Below are 14,036 nucleotides of genomic sequence, written 5' to 3' on the forward strand. Positions count from 1 at the left end.
TCTGATGTAAGCAGCTCCATTATTGATAGATAGGGTAAATTTATAAAAACATTGCTGCAAATCAAAACGAAAATTTTAATGGGCTTTCCAAAAGCTGCTACTATTTCTAACGTACATTCTGATGTTTGAGTAAAAAAGTATTTGCTAAGGCATGGTTGGTTCAATAAATGCATAGGTTGGATATTGAACCTGTGGGTAAATGGTGGAACAATCATCCCTGTGTGATGGGTGACAAAGCAGAGATGGTATTAAATAATTCTACTTTTAGACACAATCCACAGTCTTTAGTATGCCTAGAGGACGACAGAAGTGAAGGATGTGCAGTCACTGCCTCTCTACCTGTTGGTATCTACTCTCACACATCTATGGGTAGTGTTATGTATTGAGCAGGGGTTGGTTAGCTCAGTTAGCTGGATGGCTGGTTTTCAATGTGCATGTGTTCAATTGCCTCAGCAGCTAAGGCTACCAAGAACTCTTCTTCTCAACCTGTGCCTTTTCCCTGAGGACTGGTGACCCTCAACTTAAACTACCACCAGTCAATCTCTGTCTGATGAGTGAGCAGCCGATAGTCCAGTAAGGTTACGGCAACTTTACCTTGACATATCTAGCAGCAAGTGTGCAGGAATGCCCAAATGCAGAGCTGTGTCGTCTGTTGATGAATTACCTGAGATACCAGTCGGTCGGGGGTACTGGAGGAGACGGTCTTGAACTTGAACGTCTGACATTCCCTATGCTGCTCCTCCAAAGCAACAGAAGTGAAAGGGGATACTTTCAGGGGAAACTCATTGTCCTCCCGTTGTGGACTTCAAAAAATAAATGGCCAACATGTATGGCAGAAAGGTCCAGGACTTACAAAGTAGAAACAAAGAAGAAGTTTAAACAAGAAACAGGTAGCAAATTCAGAATTAAAACCAGAAGAACTGTGGATGCTATAAAGCAGAAACAAAAACAGAAACATTTCTAGCAATTTCTGTTTTTGTTGCTGTTGTAGTAAATTCAGAAATAGCCTCAAATTATTGCTACAAGCCTTGCTATCAGAGAAACAACATACTCTATTAGCAACAGACTGCTATTTACATGACTGGGCAGAAAACATGTACTATGGCACAAAATTGTATAGCATATTCAAAAGCATTGCTAATGTAACTAATTGTAAACTCAAGGCTGTGTCCAAGGTTAGTTTAAAACCCAACTGAAAATTGGATGGAGTACTCAACAGGCAAAGATCTGGTGTAGTGGGTCTCTGATCTTTTACTGCCTGGTCACACTCACTTTAAACAAATGGCTTAGAACTGGGAAGAAGAACTCACCCAGCCATTGATCCTGACAAGATCCATCAAATCATAGGGTCATTATGGTACGGAAGATGGTCATTTGGTCCATTGAGACGATGCCTACTGGAAGCTTTAATAATAATTTATGGTAAGTAAACAAATATTTACCAAAGTATGTTAATACTTACCAAAATTATGTCTTCAATATGTATCATTTTGTTTTTATTCTCTCAATTAAAAAAAATCTTCATGTGCTCTGGCTAAAGTATGTTCCCTTAAGCATCACAGGTCATTCATAGCTCACTGAAGTTACCACTCTTTACGTGCAGTCTGTGGGTGTGAATTTTGACAAGATATTCCAGAGTGGAAGGGTCAAGATCAGGATTAAACACAATGCTGTTCTATTTTGGTGACCAAACACTTAAATCAAGGCTTGCTGGATGGTTTCCCAGAACTCTGCTATAAACCTGGATGATTAAAGCGAACTACAAGAGATGCAATAATATCCCAATCATGTCCCCAGTCCAATCAGATAGCAGACTGGGAATCCAAGTATGCTTCTGTTATGTGTGGCTCAGCTATTAAAAGGATAATTGCCTGGAAGAAAGTTTTTTAACCTTATCAAATACATGCATGACCACAAGAAATACTGGAGCTCCATCATCTTAATTGGGTAGTGAACCCATCCAGCAACAACATTACAAATATAACACTTGAACTATTAACCGTGAGGTTCATGAATTATGGAAATTGGACTGTTATACATTCTTTTTCTTCACAGATTTCAGACATCACCTGTGAGAAGAGCTTTGACAGGAGTTTGGAGGGGAGGTTGCTCCTGGAGGTGGAATGGACTATCCACCTTCATGCTGAAGAAAGATGCTCTGACACTGTGATCAACATGATCTTCACTAAATCTATGGATGTTTGAGTGGCAGCATGATGTCTTGTGGGAGATGAACTCTGGTGGAGTTTCCGGTGGATGCATATTACATCAATAGCAAGAAAAAAAAATCCATAACTAGTGGGTCCCACAACATGTCAAAACTGTACCTTTCAATGGAAATTGTTGCATCCACTTTGCAAATATTTCCAAATCCTCAGCCTCTGATATGTGAAGTTAAGGTCATGCATGCACAGTTGGGGAGTGGAATGGAAGACTCTGAAGCGACAGAATACATGTTATCTATGATGCGCTCCTCATATTGATTGATTTTATTGTCACATACCGAAATACAGTGAAAAGCTTTGTTTACGAGCGGTACAGGCAGATAACAGGAAGCAAAGAATGTACAGATCACCACAAAAGACTTAGAGGTATACAGGTTATATTGCAGGTTACATTATTTGAGTCCATTCAACAGTCTGATAACGGCCGGAAAGAAGCTGTTCCTGAACCTGCTTCAGGCTTGTGTGTGTTCAGGCTTCTGTATCTTCTGCCTGAAGGAACAGGTTGAAGGAGGTCATTACCAGGGTGCGATGGGTCTTTGATGATGTTGGTTGCCTTTCCATGTCAGCGAGCTGTGTAAATAGAGTCCATGAGTGGAAGATTAGCTTCCGTGATGGCCTGGGCTGTGCACGCCACCTTCTGTAGTTTCTTACGGTCCTGGGTAGAGCAGTTGCCATACCAGGCTGTTATGCACCCGGACAGTATGCTTTCAATGGTGCATCTGTTGAAGTTGGTGAGGGATCTTATGGACATGCCAAATTTCCTGAGCCACCTGAGCATGAAGAAGCGTTATTGTGCCTTCTTGACTGTCGCATTTACATGGGAAGCTCAGGACAGGTCGTCGGTTACCATCACTCCGAGGAACTCGATGCTGTCCACCCTCTCAACCTTCAGCTCCATTGATGTAGATGGGGGAGAGTTGTCCTCCTTTCTTTCTGAAATCGATGATCAGTGCTTTAGTTTTCATTGCACCATGTCTCCAAGCCCACTAGCTCTCTTCTATATTTTGACTCCTCGTTCTTAGATATCCGTCCAACTACGGTGGTGTCGTCGGCGAACTTGTAGATGGCATTGGTTCGGAATTTGGCCACACAGTTATAGGTGTACAGAGAGTATATTAGGAGTCCTGCATATCGATCTACCCCTTGATTGATTCCCTGGATGATCCAATATGAGGGAACATTAACCTTATGTACATGTCAGGACCTCCTATTTAGAAGTTCAGCTCATGTTGCATCTCTTTGATCTTCATTTTCCTTGATCACATTGTTTTCTGTTGTTGAGAATGTTCCTTTTTCTCTTTGGTTGTAATCTTAAGTATACAGATTTGAAGAAATATCCTGCAGGCATCTGTAGACAGGAGGTTTACTTTGCTGAGTCTGGAAAATGCAGGACTCCGCTTTAAGTAAGACTTTGAAAGAATATTGATCTTCAGTAGATTATGTTTATAAGTCATGCATAAGCTAATATCACATTAATCATACCTGTGTATGTTTCCAATATCCTGCATACATACGTTTTCAGGAAATATGTCGTACACGGCATATGATAATAAATGAGATTACAGAACATATTGGATCATATACATCTGGTGTTCAATCTACTCTGGAAACATTTGGTCATTAATCTGATAACCAAATTACATTGATGATTCCCATCAAGATTACTTTGGAAAAGGTTTTGTCATTATGAAAATGGATTAAGCACTGAAAATAAATCAAGAATGGAGAAATGGGAGAAACTTGGTTCCAAGTTGGATGTTTGCTTATTGGCACGCAGTGGCGAAATATCTAACGGCAATAGTAACTTTCAATAGCTAGTCCTGGTTTCTTACTGGATGGCCCATCTCTTTCACCAGTTTCTAGTGATTCCAGGACTTTTCTAAAAGCCAAGAATGTCTGCGATCTGGGAAGAACGCTTATTTTCAGCAATTTAAATTCTTCGACCAAAGTGACTCAGATCAGGAAGCCTACCTACCCAGGTACTTGATAAGTTGTTGATCCAGGCTTTTAGAACTCCAAGGTGTCACTCCAAATACGATGGGATGAGTGCAGTTTTGTCCACCAGGCGGGTTACAGCCCATTGTTCACAGTTCTATACAATATTGAATTGGTTGAGCATATATCCATCTGGACCAAAGCTTTACTAGCATGAACTCTAGCTCCCAAGCTGAGGGGACGCAAGAAGACAGGAGAACCTTTTAAATAAAAAGTAAGCCTGAGAAAATATAAAGTATAGGAATACAATAGACAGAAAGGAATCAGGAGGCAGAAGATGATTTTGAAACCCTATTTTGATTTGGTTCTGAAGAGAAGTTTAATTAAAATTGGAATGCTGAATTCAGTTCCCAGATTGCAGCTATACTCTGGAACATTTGGTGATTTGTCAGCCTAATGGTATTTCTGAGCTGAGATCCTTTCTCACAGAAGTGACTTATTCTGACCATAGGACTTCCTGAGGCTGAAGCACAATTGAAGGGTCAATGTTTTCTAAGCTTTGATGTTTAATGGTTTGTTGCCTTGTGGATGATAGGTCAGTGTGTGCCCACTTGTGTGCAAGTTCAGAATACATGACCTGATCCTGATTCTTATTTCATTCTGTTCCAGGTTTGAAAGCCTGGTCTCCTGAATTACCAGAGAGAGAGGCAAATTTCCAATTCGTATTGTGGGAGCCCCAGATTGGGCATGATTTCAGAAAATGTCAACACACAGTTTCAGGCAAGGGAATTTTCAACCTGGTCAGTGAAGTATCAGCAGGCATCGGTCTGATCTTAATTGGTAAACTGGAGGAGGGATAGCAGTGTTGCTTAATTCATGTCCCCACAACACACTGTCAATGTGAATCAGTTACAAGCCCATTCCGTCTGTTTGTCCATCTGGATACATATGGGCTAATTTCTACTGCAATCCTATTTGAAAAGGTGAAGAACTGAGTTAGTATCCTGTCAGTTGCCTCTAGGATCTGATTCCAGGTGACACAGAACAACACTGCAAGCGTAAACAGCCATTACAAAAGAAGTTTCAGCAGCCCCATCCCAGTGGGTCCGTGACACAAAACTGCCACTTTATTAATACCAATCAGAACTAAATCTGGAGGTCTCATCAAAAAGGCAAGAAGGGAACACCATTGTGAGCAGAAGGAACTACTCCATTGGTTCCCTGGCCTTTGAGGTAGATCAGGTGTGCATTGCTGTCCAACCAGCAGTGCTGCCTGCAACTCACCTGAAAGCATTGGGCCCTGGTGGTGGCCAATTGCAACACCAAAATATTCAATTTGCTGACACTAACATCCCTCAGCTTGGGAAGCACAAATTTTGCCAAAAGCGAGGACAAGATTGCGTTGGCCTATTGTAAATGATTACATCGCAATAATCACAATGATTAATTTGAAGTAGTAAGCATGTGGTTTGTATGATTATGATGTATCTTTCATGGTTCATGCCAAGTGATTGATGTGTTGTTCTCATAAAACCACATGAACGTAACCATTTCATGCAATGTAAAATTTTATGTATCTATCATTTTTGTGTTTGTATGACATAAGTGATGTACTGTGTAATATGTATGTAGCATTATATGAATATCATATTTCTCATTTATACTGGATTTTTTATAATCTTTGTATTTTTGGATGGAAGAGTATTTTATTAAAGTATCAAAAATGGTGTGTTAATTACTGAAATATTTGTATTGTCTGACTATGGAATGCTGTAGCCTGCTAAGCTGAATGATTTATGTTTTGAGGTGAAATATCCACACTTATGATTACATTACTAATTTCATCAAGCACATGGCTTATAATGCTATTTGGAACATTGTTCCCAGTGACTGTGGATATGTTATGTTGAACGGTAAACGTTGGAAATCCTGGAAGAAAAGTAGACCGTTCATTGGAAATACATTGTAAAGCTTGTAAATACCATTAATGCAGATCGATTACGATGGATTTTTTGCTAGGACATGTCAAAGCAAAGAAAGGCTGGGAGATTGATAGATAACAGCAAGTGTTCAGTGGCAAAATCTAATGGGTTCAATAACTCATTAGCCTTTATAACCTGTGTTGGCAAACCTGTAGCCACTTCTTTGTCAAAGCAATTTGCATTCTTAAACTTGTGCAGAGCTGAGTGGAGATGGATTTTAATGTGAGCCAGTGAACACAATTAGCCCAACCAGTAATGTCAGACTTTTTGCAAGTTAGGATACCAACAGCACAGCTTTGACAAAGTCAGCTACCAACCGTTGTGTATATTATATCCTTATTACATGGATATAGAAGACATGAATTTTGATCACTTCCTTAAATCAGTTCTGACCCAAGATCTAAATCTCTCGACTACATTTGCAGGTATTCACAAGTCTACAGTGTATTTTCATTTTGTTCCATTCTTAATTTTGGAATCTGAGTATTCAGTGGTTTCTGTACATCTCTGCAGTTCTGTGTTCTGAACTGTGAGGAACTGAGATTTCTGAAGTCATTCTGCAGGTGAGCGAGTGTCATCTATCTGAAACAAAATGATGCCATCACCATCCACTTTCACAATGACTTCAGTCAGTGCATGGCAAGCCCAGGGTTCCCTCAATGCGGGAAGGCAATTGCTTAGTGGTATTATCGCTGGACTGTTAATCCAGAGACCCGGATAACGTTCTGGGGACCTGGGCTGGAATCCCGCCATGGCAGATGGTGGATTTTGAATTCAATAAATAGCTGAAACTAAGAATTTAACAATGACCAGGAATCCACTGCTGATTATCAGGAAAAATCCATCTGCTTTGCTAATGCCCTTTAGGGAAGGAAACTGCCATCCTTACCTGGTCTGGCCTGCATGTGACTCCAGACCCACAGCAATGTGGTTAACTTTTAACTGCCCTCTGGGCAATTAGGGTTGGGCAATAAATGCTGCCTAGCCGGCATCGTGCCCTCATCCTGTGAATGAATAAAGGAATGACTTCCTACTCCTTATGATGTAGATCTCTTAATATCTATTTCTGCCAGTAATACAAATTGAATGGACTGCACTTCTGAATTGAATTGATCTCCTTTCCCTTCCCAATGGACAGGATTGGTTGTCAACTTGTGTGGTCCAGTACCCTTGGCTGAATCGGTGCCTTCAGGAGAGCTGGGCAAAAAGGAAATTAGGTGAAAAAGTCTAATAAGGAGCAGTGAGAACAGAAAAAAAGAAAAGTAGAGAAAATCAGAAATATAGGGACCCTGAAATCAATCTGTTTAGAGGAACTATGTTATAATAGCAGGTGATGGAATGCCATTTGATTGTGTCCAATGTTTCTTACGCTGTTTCTTTTCAATACCAATCAATATAAATCAGAGAAACATAAAGATGAGAATAAAAATGAATAGTGAAATCTGCTCTGTCTGCTCTGCTTGTCTTTGCTTCCAGATTTATGAGTCAGTCACTCTTGTGCCTCTCCTAGTGGTCAAATGAGGAGTGGTATTTTCAAACCCTTACTATGTTTATTAAGAATGCAAGGTGTGGCGTGAGTATCCATAGTAAGTTGGGAGAGAGCATTTATCAAATGATGCTGCGTTATAAATTAGAATTAGGTTTTATTGTCACGTAGTCAAGTACAGGGATACATGAGTACAGCGAGCAGTGTACAAAGTCACCATTTCTGGCACCATCATAAAAAGTAACATTTGTTGTAATAATGAATTCGTCATTTGAAGATTTTCAGCTCACGTCATTCATCTGATTCTGAACCATCTATTTATCAAATGGAGATAATGTACTTAGAATAAATCCTCTAGCGTATTTGTAAACTCTGCCAGATAGTATGCTGGGATGGTGAAGGATTAGTAAATTCAGCAAATACTATAGGACCCTTTTCATAATATGCTATGATCTCCAGTTTTGGCTTTTATATACACAGGATTAAAACCAACCTCATGACAACAACCTGATCAACTAAAAATGATATATAATACACACATTTATTGGATGCTCTTCACATTGACATTTCTCAAAGACTTTTGATCTTTTTTTGAAGCCCCTTGAGTAAATGTTAGATGGTCTACGTGCTGGATATGGGATGTGCCTAATTTGCTCTTATGTAACCCGTACAGTTTCCCTGCATTGACTAGCATTCCAAAGAAATGTCAGGATGAAATTTATGAAAGGTCAATGTGACAGTTATTTCTATCCGCTCTTGAATGTCGATTGACTCAATTGAAAAGTGGGAAGGCAAATTATTTTCAGTTAATAAGGTGAATTATTACCATCTGTACAAAATTCTTAATTCTCCATTTTTAATTGTTTGCTTGCAGAGAAATCCAAGGAATGCAACGTGGAAGACACTGTCGTGATTTCCATCAGTGAGGGTTTGGATGCGTGCCGTAGATCATCATAAGTTGTAATGTACACTTTGTCAAGGAAGGAATAAAGGGAGCATTTGCGACATTGTTACTTGTTTCTGTCTGGTTCATTCAGAAGTCTTCCAATTTGGAAAAGGCAATTGGCTGTTTGAAAATCTCTTTTCTTTCTGTTTAGTACAGGCTCATCAATTAGTTTGAAGACTGCAGAAGCAATTGTTTAATTCAGAACCTGTGAGATCGAAAAATCCCAGCAGCTTTACAGTCTTGGGCTTGATGTTGAGAATGTAACTTGAGAAGATCGTTGGGACAGGGACCCCCAGGTAAGACCAAAGGCACAGCCTTTATCATAGCCATCCTAAGCCACAAGTATGGAAGTATCTAATCAAAGATCTAATCATGTTGAGTGCGATGTGATGTGAAGGATAGCTTTACCAAAGGGAGTTATACCAATGGAAATGTCTCTCATCCATAAGGTGGAAGACTAAACACATTATTCTGGATCGGCAAACTGTGAAATGGAAGAAATCACCTGTGAATTTGGATGACTTAAGAACGATTTTCAACTTAATAACAGCTGAGAATTTCTACTTTAGTGGTTCTTTGTGAGTCAACTTCAGTGGCCTCCCACATCCATGGTTGGCATGGAGCAATCAAGAAACCAACCCACAAAACACTGGAGACTAAAATACTCGAAGTATTTAGATACTGGCTTTCAGATGTCAGAACCTTGAGATCAGGCAATGTAGCAAAGCAGCGACATTGTAGCAATGTCTCTGGGTTAGGATTCCAGAGTTCCAGATATAGTTCTAGGAACATGAATTCAAATCCCACGGCAATAGCAAAATTCAAATTTGATTAAAAATCTGGATTTGAAAGCTGGTCTAATGGAGACCATGTAATCATGGCCCATTGTCACAAACATCCATTTGATTCACTAATGTACTTTAGGAACAGAAATTTGCTGTCCTTGACTGACCTTTGTGTGACTCCAGTCCTACAGCAACGTGGTTGACCCTTAACTTCCCTTTGGAATTTCCACCCTAATAGGGTCATGGAGTAATAGAGCATGGAAATGGTATTGTGGGTCTGCCTACAGCACTTGGACTGCAGCGGTTCAAGAAGGCAGCTCACTACCACCTACCTTCTCAGGGGAAACTAGAGACAGGCAATAAATGCTGGCCCAGATGGTGTAGCACTCCATCAGTATTGCTTTCTGAACTGCAACTCTGTAATTGAGCTTGGACCCATAATCCTCTGAATTAAAATCAAGCACCCTGCCAACTAAGTCAACTTGTGCAGAATTGAAAGGAGATGGCTAATCTATTGTCTCAATTTTTATGACAGATTTACCAACCTTATTTGATAAAAATCAATGTTTCTATTTTTTTAAGAAATGTGTTTATAACTTGCCTAGAAATCCTGGTAAAGGAATATTCACAAATATGTTTCGATGTCACTGAGACCGGAGGAATTTTCTATTACTCATACTGATACTCTGAGTTTCATTTCTATCACATGATTTGTAGTATCCTGAATTGTTTCGATGGAAAACTTTGGGACATTTTACTGGTAAAACCCGTAACTGATGATTCATTATTCTGGCTAAAAAGAAGAAAAGTAGTTTAATTTCCGTATTTCTCATAACATGAGGAAGTGACTTTTTATCCAGCTACGCATCTTCACACCAAGTTAGGACAGTTATGACCAGGTAAGGTTGAGAAAATTCTTTCTTTTCAACTTTCTCTTGATTGGTTGCAACAAATGTATTATTTCTTTTTAGCACGCAGCTATCAAACTTCAATTAAAACCTCATATTACTCAAAATTAAGGAGATAGTTACCGGGTTTTCTTGAGTTGAAGGAAAAGGAATTTGTTATTACTAACCCCGAGAAAAATATAAAACACAACATCAAGTACAAACACAGGCCTGAATCTTAAAGGGGAGTGTGTCTGGAATAAACAAGAAGAATAAAGGTGAGGCAATTTAAAAGTACTTTGAATCCTTGAAGTGTTACATTTTAAACTGAGACTGCAGTTGTGAAATGACTTGTATCCTCATCAGTAGCAAAATCCGTGGACATCTTAGTGTACAGTTTTTTTTTTCTTCCCTAATTTACTTTCTCATGGTGAGAAATGAAGATAAAATGAAGAGAGAAACAGGAAAAGAGTGAGAGGGAGGCCTTGAGTATAAGCTGTTACCAAGCCATATTCCTTTCTTTCTGTCCTGTTGCTCAAAAGCAATTGCTGAAATAGAACTGATTTATGTATTCCTGAGTCTGGTCCCACAGCCTCTCCAACCTGGATACTCTGCAGGCAACCGTCCATGTCCAATATGTACCAATTATACAGGCAAACTGAAACAGACAATGTCAATTTCTTGATGTCTGACTCAGTGACTGTTTTTAATGTCTTTAGATAAAATGGTGATTTCAGTTCAGACAGTTTTGTTCATTCCACATTGGATTCTTGACCTTATCAATAGGAAACTGATAGGTTACACAGGTAATGGACAGAGTCGGTGTGTCAAGAGGGAAAGCTCAAAATTTGTAAACTCTTGCAATGTGAGAAAAGGTCACTGCTGCTAGACCAGCTTTGTTCTTCCACTGGGTGACCTGCAGCTATTGGTGAGTTGGCTATAGTGGTGGATTTTTAGAAATGCAACAGAATGCATCTCCCTTCCATTCCACCATCTCAAGTCTACCACCTCCTTACCACAGCCGTGTTTCAGTAACTCCTTAATTGGCCCATAGCTAACCACCACTTGTGAGCAAGTAGTCATTTCATCCATGACCCAGCCTCCTTGAAAATAGCCAGGACACGGAGATATGTTGAATAAAAAGCAAATGAGTGTGTTAGGAAATTCTAGTCATGTCTGTCTCCTGTTCTGCCAATTAAATATTCAGCTTGGAGTGTCAACTGAGGTGTTTAAAAGGAAGGCATATTCCTACTTGTATAATGATATTAGAATATGTGGAGAAAAGGTCAAGCTTTGAAATTGAAAAGGCAACACTAACAAGATAACAGTGCAGTCACAATCGCTTACTCTGTTTCCTTCAACCTGTTAATGAATTGTTCAATCCAGGAGACCATAGGAGTTAAGTAGTGAGTGTATCCCAAACTGACACTTGCTGATTTCTGCAGCTGCAAACTGAATAAAGCTTCTGAGAAATCAGAAAGTCTAATTCTATCCATTCAAGTCGATACATCAGAAAGGTTCGGGAAAGGCTGGATTAACATAGTACAGTTAATGTTACAGAAAATAAAATATTCCATCGTTACTTCATATAAACCAACTTTACACAAAGACTGAATATTGAACTCATTCCAGGGTAGATTATTAAGGACAAAATAAAACCCTAATCAATTAGAAAATTGTTGGATTTTGTGTTAGAGGGAAGGCTTTAGGATGGACAAGTCTGGATGAATCAATTGACCTCTCTTAATGGTATCTACCTTGCAGTTATTGTATTCATTTTGGAGAGACCATGGAAATCAACACATTATCTGGAACAGCCCTGATTGGCCTCATTACGTTTAATTGGGAAAGCAAACTTTTTCCTTAAGCACAAAATCTAAGTTGATTATGCAATCATTTTAAGATGTCCTATGTATGAAAAGATATGATAAAATTGTTAATAGGTAAAGAAGAACGGCAATATGATCAACACACTCGACAACAGTCGATTAGTTTCACAAATTCATCAACAAGCATAGAAAGAAGCCATTAGTTCAGCATTCATGAGCTAGATCTTTGAAAGAGTTACCTAATTAAACCCATTGCCTTGCTCTTTCATAGTATCAGTACTTGTCAAACCTAACACCAACAGAAAGTTAAAGCTAAATTAGAAATTGTTGGAGAAACTCAGCAGGTCTGGCAGCATCTGTGCAGAGAAAGCAGTGTCAATGTCTCAGGTCCAGTGACCCTTCTTAGAACTGATTGTAAATTTCTTTATATATATTGAAGACTTGAGGATGTTAGATATGCAGTGGTTGGAGATACAATCCAGAGGGGAAGCAGACAAAGGGATGGATAACAGTGAGCCAAAGAGAAAGAATAGCTGATAATCGTGACTGTTACTGGTAAAAGTGGGTTGACTGTGCTGAAAGCAGCCCATGTGATAATAGAGCCTGTGGTGTGGAGGTGAGTAAAGGACACGGAAAAAGGTGCTGAGGCTCTAATATTATTGAACTCAATATTGAATTCTGAAAGCTGAACGGTCCCCAAGTGGAAAATGTGGTGTTGTTCTTCCAGCTTGTGCTGAGCTTTGCTGGAACACTGCAGCAAGCCTGAGACAGAGCAGTGCAAGATGGCAGCATTGTAACAGGGCTGCGTTCAGGCTCTTGCCCAGAGCCCATCAGCTTGCTTTCTTTGTTTTATTTTTGCTTCTTCTCTTTTCTTTCACCTTATTTTCATTTCCTTTTGATTTTTTTCCTTCTTTTCTGCGGCAGGTTGGTCGGCAGCAGTGGCATGGCAGTAAGAACGAACTGCATGCACTGTTGGTGTTAGGTTTAACAAGTACTGATACTATGAAAGAGCAAGGCAATGGGTTTAATTAGGTAACTCTTTCAAAGATCTAGCTCATGAATCCTGAGCTAATGGCTTCTTTCTATGCTTGTTGATGAATTTGTGAAACTAATCGACTGTTGTCGAGTGTGTTGATAGGGACGTGAATGTGTTCTCTCGCCGTTCGGAGCGGCTGATATTGGCAGTGGTGGGGGATGGTAATAGACTCTCCATGATGGCAGCGCCAGTAAGGTGACATCTGTAGCCGAAGCGAGACTCCTGACCCGGTAACAGTGCCAGGGGCTCTTGGTTGTGAGTGAGGATTCAGCGGTATCAGCGAAGTAGGCCCTGCAGTGAAGAGATGGCACCTAAAGTGGGGCAACTTCTACATTGGTGGATACAGTGCAGGCAATGGCGAGGTAGTGGGGGTCTCCATTGAGGCTAGGTGCCAGTGTGGACTGGGTCAGACTGATATTCTGAACTTCTTAACTTCTTTTTCCTAATTTATTCCTATGACCTATAATACTGGACTATTTATTTCTGTACTTCTCTAAATTTTTTTGTTTCCTAAGAGTTTGATCTTAAGTATCTGTACCTAGGTACCTTTGTATCAAAGATGGTGCTGTAATGCGACAACTGTAAACTTTTCACTGTATTCATTTGAGTACATGTGACAGTAAAGCTAATTCACTTCAATTCAGATGTTGGCGAGTGAACAGGGTGGTGTGTTGAATTGGCAGGCAACTGGAAGGTCGGGGTCTTTTTTGCAGACGGAACATAGGCATTCCAAAAGCCCAGCCTGCGTTTTGGCTCCTCAGCGCAGAGGAGACCACATTGTTAGCAGTGGATGCAATAGACTAGATTGAGTGAAATGCAGGTAAATCGCTGCTTCACCAAGAAGGTGTGCCTGGGGCCTTGTATGATGAGGAGGGAGGAAGTAAGTAGGTGGGTGTTACACTTTCTGCAGGTCCATGGGGAAGGT

The 14,036-nt window shown here is 39.9% G+C and overlaps 1 protein-coding gene across 1 annotated transcript in view; it reads left to right on the forward strand.

Moving 5' to 3' along the window:
* The window catches only part of LOC109931871, a 34,646-nt gene extending 26,008 nt beyond the window's left edge, over positions 1–8,638 (forward strand). Inside the window, exon 8 of the mRNA XM_048610387.1 lies at positions 8,503–8,638. Coding sequence (XP_048466344.1) covers positions 8,503–8,585 — 83 coding nt within the window. The 3' untranslated portion in view covers positions 8,586–8,638. The remainder of the gene's footprint in view (positions 1–8,502) is intronic.
* The last annotated feature ends 5,398 nt before the right edge of the window (positions 8,639–14,036 follow it).

Source organism: Rhincodon typus, chromosome 22 (genome assembly GCF_021869965.1).
Source record: "Rhincodon typus isolate 14 chromosome 22, sRhiTyp1.1, whole genome shotgun sequence".
Taxonomy (NCBI): Eukaryota; Metazoa; Chordata; class Chondrichthyes; order Orectolobiformes; family Rhincodontidae; genus Rhincodon; species Rhincodon typus.